General features: G+C 33.5%; 1 protein-coding gene across 4 annotated transcripts in view; it reads left to right on the top strand.

Moving 5' to 3' along the window:
• The window catches only part of LOC129740916 (zinc finger protein chinmo), a 253,354-nt gene extending 232,861 nt beyond the window's left edge, over positions 1-20,493 (top strand). For 2 of the 4 annotated variants that reach the window (XM_055732564.1, XM_055732563.1), the window contains exon 8: positions 9-20,493. In XM_055732564.1, coding sequence (XP_055588539.1) covers positions 9-229 — 221 coding nt within the window. In that variant the 3' untranslated portion in view covers positions 230-20,493. The remainder of the gene's footprint in view (positions 1-8) is intronic. The other 2 variants (XR_008736387.1, XM_055732565.1) reach the window with 2 other exon arrangements.

The following is a 20,493-nucleotide window of genomic DNA, read 5'->3' as shown; positions in this document are numbered from 1 at the left end:
CACGACAGGCTCTCTTCCCCCAGGCAAAAAGCTACAGTGCCCGCTGTGTGACCGTCAATATGGCTACGAAACGAACCTGCGAGCCCACATCCGCCAACGACATCAAGGAATCCGCGTGCCATGCCCATACTGCAGTCGAACGTTCACCCGGAACAACACTGTCCGAAGACACATAGCTCGAGAACACAAACAGCAGACGCAGTTCATGCCAAATCAGCTGCACAGTTAAGCTGTAGGGCGGGTGCAAAGATCGAATCTTGTAGTGGGAGCAGAGATGGAAGAGAACTTGAAAACGATTGCCAGCAAAATATCAGCAAACAACTGAGAGGAAGATTACAAAGGAAGAACCGTGAAACTCGCGAGCAATAAGTGTGATAGAAGAGAAGATTTAAACAAAGAGCTGAAATCCGAAATTTAGTTCGCAAACAAACTCTGGACAAAATGAATCACAACAAGAGAAACAAACAACAAACGATAGGCTGGGAGAAGAGCGATAGATTTTGAGATGTATTTTGCGCTAAGCATTCTGTCTTAAAGAGAAAACTAGTGATAACGGCTGCCCGAGGTTTACCAGGTCATTTTGGACTACCTCGGCGGCCAGTAATACCGCAATGTTACCGGTTGCAAACTGCAAATGCAATATTTAAGTTTATTTTTTTATCATATGTACAGCTAAACCCTTCAAAATGCCCTTGATTAACCTTCGTTTTGATTTCCTCATAGATCATCATAGTTCCTCTATCAATCGATTGAATTGAATTTTTATTTTTACCTCCATTATCTGAAAACTACGAGCTCGCATTCGGACGAGCTTGTCGTAAACTTCTTATCGTACGATACAGAGAATGATAAACATAATCACCGCAAGTGTCATTATTTAATAATTTAATAAGTAAAAATCATCGTTAAAGTTGAAACACAATTACAAATGAAAGAGTAAAAAAACTGATACAAGTCACACGAATACAAAGTCGTTATTTGTAAAGTTTCATTTTTTGAAAGCGTGTGAACTGCTAACAACCTGACCGAAACCAATTGAACTCAACGTAATCAAACCCCGAGAACCGAAAATAAACATTCAATTCAAGCCAGAAAACATAACCGGAAGTAATAGTAAATGAAAGATAAGTAATGAATATACAAAGTACCTGCTGATAATAAGAAAATCATAGATTAATGAGAAATATTTAATTAATAAATATATGAGTAAATATTTAAATATATCGTAACTTAAGGGCGTGGTTACAAAGAAAAGACAATTTGCTATTTCAACTTGCTCGCAAACAGAGAACAAAAACCGGAAAACCACGCATAGCAAATCATATTAAAAAACCTTACACACCACCAATACATAAACACAAAACAAACCAACAAAAACACCCGCGATGCATATACCGATGCAGTGCCAGGGTTGAGAGTTTTGAAGATAAAAAAAAAAGACCGAAACTTACAGCCCAAGCTGCAGAATAGAATAAAACATGGTGCCTAACTGAAATAATGAGAACTTCTACCACTACTCTACAATTACCAAAACTACTACTACTTCTATAACTACTACAACAACTACTACTACTATTACTACAGCTTAATTAGAAGGTACTAACACTGTTACGCAGATATATTGAAAACAAAGCCCAACTGTACAACCTCCGGGAGAATGCTGTCAGTTTGACAGCCTCCCGGAAGTTGTTGAACCGCAAAACAAACTACTAATAGCAAAAAGAAAAACCTATAGCAAAATCAATAACGTTAACGCCTGTCTGCTGTTTGTTATTTGTTGATACAACCTCTGGAAAAGAAACACAGCTATAGAACCAATTGATCTCATACATATTTAGTGGTTAGTCTGCCTGCAGCAGCAATAACAATCTGTTTTTTTTTTTGTTTTATCCCATAACAGTGTTTTTCTACTAACTTTTACTTACTTGATAGATGAAATCCGTGAATTCGGCACGGTAGCACCGATTCGATGCGTTGTTTAAGCGGTTTATCAAAACGATTGGTTTAAATTGAAACCACGTGTTACCCTCTGAGATCATGATTATCCAGAGCTAAGCCATTTGCTTACTGTAGATCAACAAAGTACTAAAACGAATGGTTGGAAATTGGAGTAAATTAGTTTTTTATTTTTATTTTAGAATATTGTATCGAATTTCGATTCAATTGGTTTTCAAATTGAAATAAGAATGAAATTCATTCCAAGTGTTTTCTCACCAAAACAGGTTTGTACTAAAAATTTAGTACAAAACACAGTTTCAGTCCGTGTAAAATGGCGTGGCACTTGAAAGCGATCATTTTTCTATGGTTTTTTTCTGCGTGATTTCTTATTTCCAACGATTGCACAGTTATATGCATGTTAAATTTGATACTGGGCTACAAAAGCAATTTATTAGTAATTTTTTAAGTCATAATAACACGCTCTTTGCATATCAAAGGCGCTAAAGTTTTGATTTAAATTTAAGCTCTTTTTTGCATTGCTCGTAAGTTCCATTACGATCACTCGGAAGAGTTTCAGTGATAAACTAATTATTCGATATCATGGAACACAATCCGTTAATTTTCCCCGAAGCTTCTTATCGAATGCATTGAATCAGTGCTACCCGAAAAATTGTACTTTTTACTTTACTTCCCGGCTTCTTTCATATCGTTTCAAAATCAAAGCAAAAAAACGAAAATACAAACCTTTTGGCGAAAATACATCTCAAAATTATCCCGAACAGCATTCGGAAAATGGGAAATCACCTGCCAATGGGTGACCATTTTTCTCGAGTGTTAAAAAAACAACAAAAGCAAACCAACCTGCAAAACTAGTTTCGAACCAACATTTACAAAACATTTGAAAATAATTCCAAAACAATACAGCAAAAATTGACTAAGAGTAAACCATCTATAGATTGTTAAAAAAAGCAATGCAATTTTGTTTACACCGAGTTTTTGTTTGCCTATCAAAGAATGGAAAAAAGAGAATTGAATAAATAGGAGTAAAAAAAATCGGAACGGAATCAAATCAAAACTAATGTGCTCATATTAACTTTAAGTAAGACGGATCGGTATTCACAAACTGATTGGAAACTGATATATTCGAAAGGTGTTCAGGAAAAATTCGTTTCGCTTGAAGTAAAAAAAAAAGGTCGCCCTAAAGTAGGCTTCATAGTCGGACATTAGAGATCCCCATAGGGTCTAGCAGCCGGACTTGGCTTGGGGCGACCGCAGGGAAGAGTTGGAATCGATTGGGAAAATCTGCACCCGACGGAATTAGCAAATCATATTGTTTTTGTTGATGCTCGTGTTAACCATGTTTAGGGAATGAAGATTTGTAAATGGAACTGTGAATTTTAGTTTAACGAAACTGCCGATCAACTGTCTGAGGACGGGATGCAATAACAGATACGGGTTTTGAATTTCATCTTATACGATTTTCACTTAGGTTTTAGGGTATTATTTATTTGTTAAACTTATTAGCTGTACGTTACAAACAAGTGCAAGTATCTGCTAATTCCTGAGCAAGAAAGATTTTCCATCGATGAGCGTCACGATTCCCAGAAAGCGATTAAAAGCGAACCGATACCGAGTAGACTGAAACGCAGAGTTTTAAAATGAACAAAACTACCAAGTTATAATTTTTTTTTCTTCATAGTTAATGTCAGAAATAGAAGAAAACAGTAACAAAACAAACAAATGGATGCAAATGCAAAAAAAAGGTGAAATGGAACAATAATAGTGATATTTAAAGTAAACTTATTGTACCCTTATTGAAATAGACTCAAAGCGCTAACTTAAACAAATGAAAATGCTCTTTCAGAGTTCAATAGTTGCAAAGCTGCAAACAGAAACACAAACATAGATAACTAGAAGGAAGAAAGGCATTTATGTTAAGTGATTCCTCAATATTTGAGGAGCCCCGGTTTCCCCGAGAATCAATAGTCTGTTCTTAACTAAGAAGCAACTGCCATCAGTAGTCAAAAATACCTCATTTTTACGTTTGATTGTTTTTTTATCTGTTTTTAAATCGCAATTAGAATCAAGTCGATGTTCAAGAAAAAAGCGAATAGAATCCAATTTCTTCCTGCTAGTTAAAATTAACAGACAACAGCAAAGTACTGGTAAAAAAAACCTTAAGTAAAAACTCAAACAGAATGCAAACACAAAAAATCAACAAAACCAAATCACATAATCAATCTTGTAGGAAGCAAAGAAAAGATTGCGTACATCGCTGAAATCAACTACCTCCATAAAAATAAACATAAAATGACAACATTTATAAAGATCGAACGAAAACACAAACTCAAAACTCACGGAAAGCACTTCTACTGCAAAGGATCAGCTTTCAGAGGAATAATTTTCGTAATCGAAAGAAACCCCGTCAAAAGCACATTGTTTATTCGTTTCTTTCAAAAAAAAAAAACTCTAAAACTATGAAACTATTATTTTTTCTTCCTTATTGGTTAGTTTCGTTTTGGTGCAATCCATTTCTCACCAATTGGGAACAGAGGCATAATAATTTAAAGTTTAACGTGTTTGCAGAGACCTACTTATAGGATTCCATACAGCAAAAAGAGTAAAAAAAAAGTACATACAGAAACCATTTCAAAGCAGATTTAGGAGAAACAAGTTTCGGATTAAAAAACGGCAAAATTATAAGAAAGTTTGAGAAGTAAAAACAAAATCTTAAAGCGAGAAAATTTAACAACTTTTGGGCAACGGAAAAGAGCAAAATTCAAGAATTTCGGACGACAACACAAAGTATGTAAAAAGATGTGACGAGTAAAAATTATGAGAAAAGAAAACCAACAATCGAAAAAGTTTGGATCGTGGAATCTTAAAATAAGTGACATCCGCTAAAGTTTGACAAAATCCATAAAGAAAAGCAAGAAAAGAGTTTGACAACCAAAAGGCAATGGTAAAAAAAAATTAAAATCAACATGAAAGGAAACAATGTTTGGATGAATCAACAAAATCGACGAGAGCGAGAGCAAAAAGAAAACAACAACTCTAGTGCGAGCACTTTAAAAGTTTAATTATTAAGGACAAGTCTAGGGCGTGGCGTGCAACATCCGGATAGAGGCTGCCACAAAAAAAAGCTATTTTCGGGAAGAAAGGCTTAAAGACGTGAGTCAGCAGCGCGTAGATTCTGTAAATAGTTTTTACGAAAAAAAAAAACAGTTGAAAACATGTGGTAACACAGAGATGAGATGGCAAAACAAAATACCCAGAAACATATGAAAAGGTCGTTAACCTAAATACCGATAAAACGTATGCGAAAAGCCGTATTGATAAAAATTAACTCTAAAGAAAAAGCAAACGGCTAACGAAGGCAAGCTGCAAATTAACATTTGCTGTGAAGACAAAGCAAAAGAAGCTATAAAATAGCTTGAAAAATTGAAATTTAATAAAATTAAATTTGGAAATGCGTGAGGAAGAAGGAAAAAAACAACCAAGAAGAGTAGGAATGGAAAGGAAACATTAGTGGAGACAAAATTAAGTATAACCGTAATCATCCCTCCCCGTAATCCTTTGAAGAAAAAAAAATATAAAAAAGCTCCCGAGAATGAAGCTACATAAGCTATAATGGTTAGAGAGTAAACATTTTTCGAGAATGAAAATTTAAGTACCCATACCCTTTAGATTTAAAAATTACTGGAAGAAAATTATAAATATAACCATGAAGTGAATATAAAAAAATACTACTAAATCTTACTTAAAATTTAACGGTAAAAACAAATGTAAAATGGTGACTAAATGGATAAGTATGTAAATAGAGTTTCGGCACCCGGAATGGAATATAAGAAAAGTGTAAAAAGAGAGAAGGGGAAAAAAATAGAAATTCACTACAAACTGTTTAGGCTAAATAATGAACGTGAAATTCGGAAATAGTTGAAGGAGTTAAACTAAAAGCTAAACCACAACCGTTTGGATCCAACCCAACGAAAAAGAGGAACTAGACTATAGAGAGTTTGAGTTTATTTTCTTGTTTTGTTTTTCGGCTTCTGTCCTGTTTCGGGCAGAGCCAAGAAGTGAAAAAAAATCACTTGTAGATCACACCCCTTTTGGCAAAACATCGTTTCGGAAAAAAAACAAAAAATTTGATTACGACTAAAAAGTAACCGAAAATAAAAACTTAGTTAGAAATGTTTAGGCAAAACGTTTTCAAAATTAAACCAATTTTTAAGCAAAATTCTAAATTTTAACGAAAATTTTCGTTGCTGTTTTTTGTTGGGCTAACTGAAAATTATTTAACGGAATATAGAAAGGAAGGAAGCGAAGAATAGAAATTTCGAGCCAGTCTGCGGGTCACCAGTTTACATTGCTCTAAAAGGAAAGATAATCGTCAAAATTTATGCAACAAACTATATCAACTATAATTTCTTTCGGAACGCGTTTTTTGGCATCTTTTTGGTCATACAGATATATTTATAAATCTTACAGTTTTTGGGTAGCACACACAAAGGAAAACTCCTCTTAGTATCCCTAGTTTAAACTTTGGCATGAAAATGGAAAATCCACTAAAGTGAGACAACACCAACACCTAAGAAAGGAGAGGAAGTAGAAGGAAAAGTTTTTTGTTTCCAATGACGTTTTTTGAATTGCAATTTTTCAGCTGTAGAGTTGTAAGCGGCTTCAACACATGTTTTCCTGATTTCCTGGTCAAAGATCAGACCATGGTTGAGCCCTTAACTAGAAATAGAAACAACCGTTTAAGCCTTTTTTTAAGGGGAACGAACAACCAATTGTGGAGTTTCTATATTTTTTTTCTTTTATTTCAATTTTTTGTTTGCGGAAATTTTATTTCATTTTTAAGTTTGTTTCCACCTAAACGTTGGACACTAGTGTTACAAATTATTAAACTTGTGTTTGTGATCGCCAAGTGGATATCTATTTGCATAGAAGTGTAGTATTTAGACATATGTAAAAGAAGAGAAAAACTCAACTAGTCACACGTGCAACACACTCAGGTACAATAAAAGTGAAAAAAAACAACAGAAAGCGTATAACATTTAAGAGGGCAAACCGAATCAACCATATTGCGATGAGCAAACAAAATAATCTAAGCGAAAAACACAACAAACATCAATCTACACCTTAACAGAGGTTTTGTTTTTCCAACCAATGAAGTCGACTTAGGAAAACTGAAATCATATCAGCTTCGAAGTCGAGACTTCTGCGGGAATTGAACTTTCGTTAATCGTGTCCGAAGAATTTAGTTGAAGTATAAACTTGAGGAAGTTTGTTTTACGAGTAGAGAAGATGCTAACCGTAGGGGAAAAAATGGGAAAAAATTTAAAAAAAATTACAAAAAAAATTGATGAGAAAAATAGCGATATAGTACTGTAAGCTCTAGGATTAGAAATTGAGGATATACTTAGCGACAAACGAAATAAGAGAATAAAAAAAACAAAAAACAAATACGTAAAAGTCAGATAAAAACTTCGTTCAAAGCGAAAGTGTGAAGAGAGAAGTAAAAAATTCAAAATTCACTTGAAAAAAAAAACTTTACCAGAAACCACAAAAAAAAAAACAAACACACTCTTGATCGCAAAATTCAAACATCAAAAATTCAAAATGTTTGAGAACGGTACTCAAACACTCAACGACACACCACCCAAACCAAACTAAAAGGTAGATTTTGATGGTACATTTTTTGAGGCAAAAATCGTTTTTTGGAACAACACTCTAAATACAAACACATAATTATTTCGGATTCTGTTTTTCGGATGAAACGTATTCTTATCGAACACACAAACGCAAATTTCAACGTTCAAAATGGTTTTTTGGGAGATGTTTCTTTTTTTTTTGGGTAAGCATAGATTTGAAAAAGTAAACCTTTGAAGTTAAAATTGATTGCATAGATGTAGGCGTTTTTTTAACCCCAAGTGTCAGATTCTTTTAAACCGCACTGAAAAAAATCCGACGTTTGATATCAATTTTTACTGGAGTTGGTATTTGTATGGAAAATTTTTTCAAAGCTAGTGCTGGAAAAGTGAACAAATTTTGCGATGCGAACCATGCTTACCCAAAAAATAAATAAGCTTTACGGAAAATCATTATCATTTGAAGGTAATCGAGTGTTCTATGGGGTAAAAGTGCTGCAAACATTTTGAGGCTTACGAATACATACTATCGAAGAGCATTAAGAAGCTAACAAATCGAGGCTAACACTTGAAACCGCCATAACGAGCAACAACAACAACAGAAGAGGCTTCCGGAAACTTGCGTGCCTGCTCGCTATTTTGAGGCATTTCTACAATACTATTACATAGCACTTTCCCCAGACGAAACAATCGATGTACTTCTTGAACAACAACAACTAAACAAGTAACTCGTAATAGTGATGAAGCACACGAAACTGTATGCAATAAGCTAGTCTAATTTCTTTCAAAAAACCCCACCCCCTTTACTCAAGCAATATCCTCGTATCCCCGATTTCCCACACAAATAAGCTGAACCCCTCTGGAAGGTGATCGATTCCAAGTATCAATTTTTAAATATTGGTTAGTTATTTAGCACGTCCTTCTTTTGGGGATTCGAAAACAAACACATCCTGGCGACTTCCAATAGAATGAACAATAGACTACTAAATACTGATGAAGAAATGCTGAGCTGTTAAGCATCGCTAACGCATCAAACTTTTATCATCAACAAACACTGGAAAGACTGCTGATTACTGTTACCTCATTTTTGTGTACGAAACCAATAGATTTTATTTAATTTTAGTTTTAAAACCATCCGGAATGGCACGAAACTATGTGTGGTTCCATAAGGATGTGCTCTAGGCTATGGTCGCCAGGAGAGCGATTTGTTTCGAATTTCTCTTCGAAGGGTCGATGAGTGAAAACGACCGAAAGCGCTTGGAATCGGTACAGCCTACTTGAAGGGGTCAGCACAACAACAGCCTTATTGGAGTCTTACACTTACACAGAGATAGTTTAAAGATCACATGAGATCGAATGAATCATAGAGAAACAAAACAGTTAGAAGCTAGCCGTTAAGCTCAGTATTCCTTGTTTTTAAACAGAAAACTTTGTTTTTATTATTTTGTTTGAGATAATCAATCGAGATAGCAGAAAACGATTTGCAATAGTTACGAGAGAAACATGAAATAAACAGTTAATCAATGATGAAATAGTTTAATGTGCTATTCGGGATGAAACGCCCTGATAGAGCAGAACACAGCTAAGTATAATAGACAAATTATTTATTGAGTAACTTAACTGCATTTTTTTCTTCAAAGAATGGAAAACAGAATCTACAAAAGGTAATAGAAACTGATTAATATTTACAATATTTCTAGTAATCAGAAGCGGATAGCACCGATATACAAGATTGTGAAAGTAAGACATAATAATAAAGAGAAAAAAAACAGTTAGCAGTACCCTTTTACAGTACTGACAATAGTTCATTTTTGTACAATAGTTAAGAAAGTTTCAAATCAGCCTATACACAGCTTCCACACACATACACATCAGCATTGATCATATTTGTTAACACTTTTTGCAGTAACTCGACTGGGTTTTACGTTACAGCTACAAAACGACATAACAGATGCATTTTTAAATATGAAAACTCACTCAGATAGAAGGGATGATTCCCACTCAAAACCGGAAGAAAGAATTTTTTTTATGAAAATAAGAATGAAACAGCTGATTAATTTTGCACCCACACACACAATGATGAATCACCCCCTTTTAATGCTAAGGCTTTCAACTATCGAGTATTTATTCAAGAAGGAACTCGTTCCCAAGCGCGATACAGTAAGTTTCATAATTTAGTTTAGCGACCCCCTCAAAACACCTCAGCGTGGCAGATCTGACGAAGTCACCTTACAATAAACCTCTTCAACGTACTTTTTCCGCAGCCAAATTGAAGTTAAACTTCAAAACATTATTTATATTTTCATACACATAACATTCGCAGAAAATACCTCACCTTAAAATTTGAACCAAACTTAAAAGTGATTTCAAACATTACAAATCAACACGAAAGCCAAAAAAACAGTGTTGTTTAAATCAAACCTTTACCTACTGTGGTTTATTGTGTGCTTCAAAAACTTCAACAAATCTGCTCAGATAACTGTTACGCCGAAAGCATGTTTTCAGATCAAGCAATTTATTCGTTTCGTCTAGCTATTAGTCTCGAGCCCACCGGTTAATCGATAGTTAAAATAGGTCTAAACTAGCTAGGTCCGTCGTTATTTTAAGGCCCATCCTAACATTAAAACAAACACACTAAAATAGAAAACCTTGAAAGTTTCGGTTGAATCGACAATTTGTTGATACCTCAATTTTTTTTTCAAATTTTGAAGTTTCTTTGAAAAGTGGAGACATCTACAGAAACTGACCGATGAAATCGCTTAACTTTAGGTGAAAACACGAAATTTCTCTCAATTTGCACAGTCACTGGTTTAAGATATCGATAATTTAGGAATTGAAAGGGGATGTTAATTGGAAATTTTAAATTTTCTAAAAACAAACGGCGCCAAGCGTCTTGTAACACCGGAAAATTCATATTTTCTCTGAATTGTGAAAAGCTTTCCCCCAACGTCAATTGTGTAAATGTCCTGTATAAATTCGAAGGTTCCGGTGATTGGTCGAAAATCCTCGGAACTTGTTTAGTATAATCAGAAGTAAATTTAGACACAAAACAACAAATAAAATTAACGCATTGCTACTTCCCGAGTAGTCGCTAAGGGTCACGATCCGTACTATTGCTGCGCGTTCGGGACCGATTCAACTTGTTTTTTTTTTTTAAATGAACTAATCGCAATCGCGGGTCCCCGAACGTGGCAGAACCTAGAATTTAAAAACTTTTAAAGCCCACGCAAGCAATGTGGAACCGCGTGTGCGTATCTTAGCGAGTAAGTGTGTAAAATTAACTATACATATACCTTCAGGAGAAAAAATTTAAACTATTTTGGTTCAAAGCAAAACGAAACTTTAAGTTTTGTTCTTTCCACCAGCCCCGGTGGAAAATAAAATCTACCAACTACAGAAAGCGGATATTCTAACAAGTGTATTTTTTAAGTTAATCTTATAGTTTTTTTCACCGACAAACGTATAGGTTACCATATGTAATGTTTTTAAGTTTAGAGTTCGAGCAATCGAGTCGATTTGTTTATTTCTTGATGTAAATTTGTACAACTATCTACTAATTGGAACGGTCCCCCGTTCACACTTGAGCTGAAACTAATCGAACGAAAATGTCAAACAATTGGGGGGAAAAAACTTTGTAAAAGATCCGTTTCAAAACTAGAAACTGCTAAATCTACCGACCGTTAATGCCCGAGGAATTTAAAAATTAAAATATAACACCAGCACATCATTGTAAAAAAAAATTATCGGTAGACAGAGGGAACATGATTTTATAACGTTAAGAAGAAAAAGAAATATAAAACCTGAAATAATCAAATGTTTACTTTTGTTTGTTTTATTTATTTTTTTGTTATCACTTCAGTTTCCCTTGGTTGATTGTTTTATTTAGTTCCTTGAATGTTCCATTCTCTTCCTTTAAATGTTTTAAATGTTCTTATCTATATTCGGTAAGTGTTTTCATTGTTAATTATTGTTTTACATAATTTCAGTCTCATAAGTTTAAACCTGAAACCTAATTTCACTGTTATTTTTAATTTCGAGAAATCAGGAAGAATTCACGTGTATTGCTTACTTTTAGAACAAACTTCAAGTGTGGACGCCGTCCCTTGCACTACAGCGCCACTATGACAACGGTGGTGAATAGCAGTACTAAAGCAGTGTGCTAAAGCAGAAAGCATGCGTCTGATGACGTACACACAAAACTTTCGGGGCTCCACTTAGCAAAATTTCGCTGTTACTTTCCGTTAGCAAAAATATTTTTTTACTGTTGAGTTAGCAAAAAGTTAAATTTACTTGATTTTAGTAATACAAAAGGTCATTTTACTTGATTTTAGTAAAACAAAGGTTTTTCAGCCGCTTTGTTCACAGACACCAGCCGCCGCGCCAATTTGGAGGAAAATAAAAAGCTGTCGCGATTAAGAGCGGTTCCGGTTGTTCGTTGGTGGTTCTTGTGGTGGCCAACTCCACGACTAAATGGTATCTGAATCGACACCGGATGCTTACAGGTAAGGTCCGATCATAAAATGTTCAGATTGTCCAATTTTTAAATTTAAAATTTTTGTGTGTTTTTTTTACCAGGTTAAAACTGCAACACGAAACCCGCAACGGCAATAAAGAAGGACCACAACTGGAAACAAGCTGCATCCGGCAAACACCCCGGTGCTGTACCTTTGATGAAGATGGGATTTCGCTAGCCAGTAGATACGTTCCCTGAATCGGAATTTCCGTTTTACAAAAAGTGTGATTTTTTTTTTAAATGTTAAAAATAAATTATAAGTGAATGAAATTTGTGTATTCTACTCAATAATCAAACATTCCCCTGATTCTCCACAGAAAAAATAACAAAACATTAAATTACGGATCCGGGCAAATCTTATTCTCCGGTTTTTGCTAAAAATTTGAGTAAAAACAGTGGCGGCTAACTTTTTTTCTCGTTTGCTAAAATTTTAGTTAAAAAATATTGCTAAATTGATTGCTAAGTTTCTAGCTGGTCAAATTTGAGCAAAATTTTGCTAAATTCCGGCCTCGAAAATTTTGTGTGTAGCTTTGTTGGAAACGGTTTCAATTTCGAATAATGATTCGTGATGCCATAAGAGATAAATGAGATTGAAGACATTATTTTATTACACAAATTACAATGTTGGATAGCAGTTCAAGATACAGATTACTGAAAATCTGGTTTTACATTTTCAACTACTAATTCATAAATATTTAATCAACATTAACCATTTTAAAGATGATCCAGATTTAACGCGATGTCTCTTAACTCAAAATGTCCCGCTTTTTTTCAACAAAGTTTTCCTGATTTATTATGATTAAGTTGCTTTATTAAAACTTCAAAATGATATTCTTAAATTTTGCGATGCAAGTCACATATATGTAAGCATTTCGATGGAGATTGTCAGATTGCCGGTTTTATCCAACCTTTCCCGGATATTTGATACTTAATTAAGGAAAAGTCCGGTCAGGCCTGGTTTCCTGGTGAATTATTTGTTATTTGCAAAACCTAGCTAAAAAAGTTTTAAATTGAGTGTTAAGAATTTTTTAATTTCGCATCTTAAAACGATTTTTTCGATCAAGTTTTAGCTAAATAATCATGAACGGTTTTTTAGAAGCCTAAAATACGATTCACTATCTCCTGATGTGGTTTGGTGGAGAAAACAATATCTAAAATGATTTTCTTGATTTTATAATTATTTATTTTTATAGTTTCCCACCTTAGGACATAACTAAATGAAATTGAATTCAAATTCAAATCGTATTTGAAATATTCATAATAATTCCATAATTTTGACCAAATTTGCCCGGATTTTGGTATGTAAATTTTGAAATCGAATGCCCGGATATTGCTTGGTTCTTAGATAAAATCGCCCGGATTTTCCCGATCCGGGAAAAAATCTGACAACCTTAGCTTAGAATATGTGTCGTCTTTACTCAAATTTTTGAGCAATTTTTGTCAATCTTCATGAACGGTTTTCCTGAAGTCTGAATGCGATTTTAAATCATTCATTAATTGATTTTTTGTAAGTAATACCTGGATTTTTACCAAATTTGCCCGGATATTGAACTGATTTCGGGTTGCATTTTCTCAACTGAATGCATGGATTCTGCGAGGTTTTGAGATAAAATGCCACGGATTTTAATACAGTTTTCATTGCATTCTTCAAGAAATGTGTTTTAATTATCGAACTGATGGCAGATTTCAATGCATCAAACTTTATGGGCCAAAGTATTGCTTTTCAAGTTGAATGTAAAACTGAATGAAATTTAAAAATGTTTCGTTTGTTATTATATTTTTCAATTTTTTATTTTTTGCCAATCTCTATATTGATTTGCGATAGGCAACTTAATTAATGTAGTTTTTTCTATTTTCCAAATCAGTTTCGAAAGAATTTTTTTATTCAAAATAATGGTTTAGAATAAGTATGACATAAATAAAAACATTGATTCACCCTTTATATAGCAGCATAGCCTTTGAAAAGGATAAGGTCGAGAAGCTCCTCGATGGAAACTGGCTTTTTTTTGCATGCCAAAATTTGAAGCTTTCCAGTTAACTATAAAATATTATCAAAAAGATTTTACTTTTGGTGTGCTCGTGGAAGACTGCTAAAATTATGACCCACTATATTTTTCACTGTAGTGAATTAATTCAATAAGTTCGAATTTTTATTATAATTTTGAGCTGTTCTAAATTTTAAAACTAAACATATGTAATATGATGGAAATGAAAGCTTTACCAAGCATTTGAAAATTTGATTTTTGAGATTTTGAAAATCAGAAAATCGCTTGTAATGCGGATCATTTCCACCAATGATTAACTTTTTTTTCATTTCAATCAAAGTTTTTATTTTTATCCAATGATTCAGTTGGCGGAAGAACATTCCTGGGTGTTAAACCATAGCCGTTGACTCGGAAAGCAGGTATTCCACTAATTGAGCTATGCCTCAATTGTAGATTTATAAAATTATATATACAGGTATAGAAGCACTTTTATACCCAGAGTATCTACCAAAAACATTCAAACATAAATACTTATCACGACTATTTCCAACACTTTTTAAAATGTCCCGCTTTTTTTTCAAAACCTGTACGTCTCGGTGGTCGAGTGGTTAGCGTGTTAAAACGGTAATTGCTGGTCCGCTGATGATGTGGGTTCGATTCCCATCTCGGTACTGGGTGTTAAATGTTAATCTTAAGTTGTCCATGTCATTTATTCAGTCTGTGAAGCCTGAATTGGCTAAGGCGGTGTATGTCTTTTTAAAAACCATCTGGCAAGCCTAAACTAGGGTGATACGATATCAAAAGTTACTAACTTTTCGCTTTTTATATCATATCGATTGGTGGAGCCACATTTGCTTTTTTCGAAAATGTATCATCGCAATCATAAAATGAAGAATCAATATTGATAGGAATCTGGACTTCTTCTTCTTCTTAAACTGTGTTACGTCGAAATCTGTCTCTCTGAATAGTAATTTCTATGATAATGTTTTAATAAATCAATCAGTGGATTCAAAGGATTTATTTATGTTTTTAAATCAGAATCTCATGATTTTTAGAAACAAAATAATCAAACTTAAAACTAGAAATCATTATTTCCATTTGCAAACAATCGTCAAAAATCCTATAGAAATCGCATCAAGCCTGAAATATTGTACAGAATGTTATCTTTGACCCATCCGATATAACTTTTCAAAAATTCAACGCATGATATTTTTATGTTTGAGAGCTTACTTTAAAAATCTTAAAAATGAGCTTTGCGTGATTTCTAAGATATTTCTTTTCAAATGCTAATAATCCAATTTTCGTAAAATTGCTGTAACGCAAACCTTAAATAGAAATGTCAAATTTTACGAGAAAATAGTTTGTTAATAAATATATCATTCGAAGAAAATATGAGCAAAAAAGTTCAAGAGGTTGTATATCAGACACAACCACAAGGTTTACGTAGAATTATGGCATCTTTTTTTCAATTTCACAAAAACTTAATACATTTGTTTAATTTTAACTTATATTTTTTTTTGTTATAGCTAGTGTCATTTCTAGTCAGCCCTAACCCCTTAACACTGCAACATATAAACCAAATAAGCACCAGCTCCAGCGCCGACTCTCTAAGCAAGCCCAGCCCTAGTTGAACCTGCATGTGTTTAATTCAAAAATTGCTGAGCATCTAATCGAATTCGCTAAAATTTTGATTTTATATGCCGGAAATATCTTAGCGCACGCAAAATCAAGGAAAAGTTCAAAGGATAATAACGAAAAATGGTGGAGCACACGTGCAAGTGTGCGAGTATCGACGAACAAAAGCTTGCTTTGATCCATTGGTTTTTCATCCGGATCAATTTAAAGTACACTGCCGGCCAAAAGTTTAGGATAATCCCATTTTAAAACATGAAAACATACACGGACATAAACATCCGACACTTTGAATGTTCTGTTGAAATTTTTGTTATTTTAACGTAATCTTTCCTTTTATGGAAATTTTATGCCCTTTGATAGAGAACATTTCCTAAAATTTATTCACATAAAAATATGAAAATATAACGAACTTTTTGGAGTTAATGTATTTGCATGTACATGTTAGCATGTGTCGAATACTTATGTCCATCTACTTCATGAATACTTCAAGTGAAGATTGATTAAAAAGTTTAAGGCAAAATTTTTAGACTTGATTCTTTGTCGGATTCGATTATCCGTTCCGAAAAAAATGGTATCGACATGTATTTAGGACAAACTAAGCCTGTTTGTTCAACAGTTCAGACGGTCAACTGAAAATTTATGAATTTTATTCGAAATAACTGTTTGATCATTTAATTAACCTCCGTTCTGAAGAAAATTGGAACTTGATGAGACAACTTAAGAAACATTTCTAAAGCTATTTTGAGCTGAAAGACAGCTCCAGGCACTTTAGCGCCACCAAGACTACTGTGGCGGCTAGTTTAACTAAAGCAATTTTCAAGTGCATGTTTTGACGTCTGTTGACGCAACGAGTTGATATGTTTTTTAAAGTTAGATTTTTTTTTTTGGATTTATGAATTCAAGTCCACGATATGGATTGAAAATTCACGAGCTTTATCAATTAAAATGAAAGCATCATTCGAGATTTTAAATTTCAACTTCAAAATGAATCCTTCAGAAGTTTAAATTCACTGACGGAAGTTCGGAATCTTCACCTTTTATATATGTTTATCATAAATATGCAATGAGAATCGAATTAAAAAAAAACATTAACTTTGTTCGATAATTTTTGCAAAATTTCTGATCTTTAAGTCAATCTCAATTTCTCTATGAAACCTAAAAAGGAGTGAAGTTTTTTTTAACGGCATTTAAGAGTTCGAAGCATGGAAATCATAATTTTAAGTAGTTTTGTGCGTGTGGAAAATTTTTGAGGTTACATAACGGATTTTTTTTATAAGCCGATTAGATTTTTCAGCTCAGGTTTTTCATTTCAGATCTAATTTTCATATTAAGAATGGCTCAAAATGCTTTTCGCAGTTTGCGGTGATAATTTCAATACCAGTGATCATTGTGCGTGTTTCTTGAGAAATCAATCAGCTGTTTTTTTTCAATCATTTTCATAATCAATCTATTCACAGGTATTTTTTGTTGATTTTCACATTTCAACAAACTCAAATGTTATCAACAACCGGAAAACGATACAAACACAAGAAAAAACAACCAAAATGTACATAACGGGAGATTCCCTAGAATTAAAACAAAGATCGGGCATTTGCAATTTGAAATTCAACTTTCCATTTTCCGAGGAATATCTGGAATCCTGGAAAAAAATACCGTCTAGGGTGTAGAGTTTCTTCACGTCAAAATCGGTGTTGTAGCCAAGTAAAAAAAACAGCAAATCTCCTGAAATATGCTAGCAAAGGGAACCAAAAACCAGAAAAATGATAAAAAAAAATCCATCACAGATCAAACATCAACACTCTGAATATCGCGCATAAAAAAACACGAAACCAAACAGAAAAAAATGTCAGCAATACGATCTAAAATCCTAAAATCAAGCTATCTTTAAAATTAAGCCATTACTAAAGTAAGACTTTGGCAATGTTCTTACCGAGAAGGGAAAAATTTAAACAAAAAACATTTTTAGATGTAACTCACACATAAAGTATGACGATGTTCTTCAAATCCTCATTGAGAGCAAGTGAAAAGCAGAAAAATTCAAAACTGTGGAAGAAAAAACGCAATTTTGGACTAGTATTTTAATTTATATTTATATCGGAAATTTAGATTTTAGCGTTTAGAGGGAAGTAGAAGAGATGAATCATCCTAAGCTGGAAAAGTTTTTCTAAAAGTAGTTGCGTGAGAATCTAATCATCAATGACAAACAACCATGGAATCCGGATATAGAAGATGGATCGGAACGAGATAAACACGGAAGAAAAGTTATAAAAAAATAAACAAAAAACAAAGAAGAGATACGATTGGAACCTGATGGGAGGAAAAAAGTCAAAATTCCTGTTTGGAAAAGCTATAAATAAATTCACCAACACACACCCACTCTTTCTCACAAATACAAACATGGTATACCAATTTGATGAATTATAAGTTTAGGCGAAGCTAATATTAGAAACTGTATTGTAACGAACATGTGTGTATCTGAGTAATCTTTATGAGAAAAAAGCAGCAAATTCCGTAAAAAATCTAGCAAAAAGTGAACAAAATTATCCTCACAAAACAAAATTAGATGTTTCGATGTAGTTTGACAAAAAAAGTGAACAAAACATATAACAGATAGGGAAAAAACCCGTTCGTCAACAAATAAGAACACAAAAGTAAAACAAATCTTTTAAATAAGCGTTATTTCCAAAAAACTTAAGGTACCTTTGCCGAATGTCTGAAGAAAAAAAAACATTAACAGATTTTAGGAAACCAACAGAAATAAACAAAACATTCATCAGCTGTTACGTTGCTTCGGCAGACCAAAACAAACCGTTTTTTAAATTCTTGAAAACAAAAGAGTGCACATCAAATGGCTGAAAAAAAATTAACAACATCAACCCATCAACATTTGTTTCATCGAGTCTAGCAAGGGATGTCTTTCAGTTTTGAGAAAACGTTCAAAAGGAAAAAAAAAATTCAAAGCCATAATCGAAGGAAAAAGTACAAAATTTTCTTGACAAACAAACAAAAAACAACACTAAGCGAAGGAAAACGTAACAAAAAAAAAAACTTAACAAAGTTAGAACAAAAGTGAGCAAAATTTACAAACTAAGAAAAAATGAAACAAAAACCACAACAACACAAACTTTCGGAAGTACAAAATTTCAGGGTTCAAATTAAATCAAGCATTAAAATTTAAATGACAAAGCTAAACAATGGAAACAAAATGGAAGTCAAAACGAGGGAAACAAAATAATGAAGCAAAAAAAAACGAATGTGAGAATGAGGTGAGATGAAATAAACTGAAAATACTGAATGAGAAAGTAAACCGGCGATGTAGCACTACTAGTGAGGAAATAAAATAAAACAACACCCTATACGGAATGTTTGGGAAGCCAATCCCTCCTCCTGAATGATGGAACTTTAGAGAAGCAGAAAGGCGTAAAGCGTAGGGCGGAAGGGAAAAACACATACGTAACATTAAGCATAGATCTTTAAAATATTCGTAGATTGATCACGTATTTAGTTTGAAATCGAGCTGGTCCATCCGGAGATTATGCTACGAAGCAGTGATCCACGGATGGTGCCAGCAGATCAGAAAAATACAATTTTCGGCAACTATCCATCTTACTCATTAACAAGATAAAAACACGCATACGAATTGGAGTTCATTCAACCTGTTTTAGAGATAACGCTCGTATTTTTTCACCAATAAGAATGTGATAGACATTTTGTTTTAGTTTTTTTGTTACACATGTTATCGTTTTAACGAATTAATTTCAACAAAAGCATCAAAATCAAGGAGACGCTCAAACTTAACGGGAAAAGCTGAATTCAATTCGAGGAAGTCTGCCCTTTCGTCGGTCAAATCCAAACCTATACAAAAACTTATACAAATACAAGTATACTCTTAATATTCCTCTGTATACGAATTACCAACAAAAACAGTGTTCCCATCAATTCTCGGGACAATTGTTTGGAACTCTTCGGGCCTTACCAGAATAGAAAGGATATAAAGAACGAACGAGATACGAGGTATGGCCGATTGAGAGGCAGCGCTAAGCCGAATGTAAGATTTCAGAGTTTTTCCGTTGACTTTTAGCTTCCTAAACGATGAATAAGGTTTTTGATTTTAAATCAATCTGAATTCTCAGATAAGAAGTATGAAAACTTTTACAATTTGTCAACTTTATTGTTTAGATCCTTAACAGTGTTTTTCATTCTTTTTTTCGTTCGTCTATTAGCATATGAACTCATTCAATGAAAATGTACATTACTTTCAGTACTTTGTTCAACCACTTTTTTGTTTCAAGAAATAATATTTATAACATCTGTGATTTATAAATACAATGTAACTTAATAGTCATAGAAAATGAGAAAATAAACACAATACCAAACAGCTTTTCGAAGAGAAAGGGAAAAGTTCGTTGGAAGTAACATTTTACACACTGACACAAACGAACTCAGTTAATCAATTTATCGATCCATTCAGGAGCAAAAAAAATACATGCAAAATGCAGAAAACAAAATACGATTCGCTTGAAATTAATTTTCGGTATACCTACGTCATTGATACACTTTCTTCGATAGGGAAGATCGACACGAATTCCCGGAGAAATCAACCTTGTACACGCACTTTTATGATGGACAACTACTCGTTGTCTCCATTTTCGTTTTCCTTGATATTATAAATTCATATATTTATTATCGGTAGGAGTGAAGCAAAACCAAGTCACGTCACTTTCACCCATCACGGAGCAAACGATTTAAAAAAATCTTGAATCCAAACATA

Source organism: Uranotaenia lowii, chromosome 2 (genome assembly GCF_029784155.1).
Source record: "Uranotaenia lowii strain MFRU-FL chromosome 2, ASM2978415v1, whole genome shotgun sequence".
Lineage (NCBI taxonomy): Eukaryota > Metazoa > Arthropoda > Insecta > Diptera > Culicidae > Uranotaenia > Uranotaenia lowii.
The sequence above is the reverse complement of the archived record's forward strand: the minus strand, read 5'-3'. Positions and strand labels throughout refer to the sequence as shown.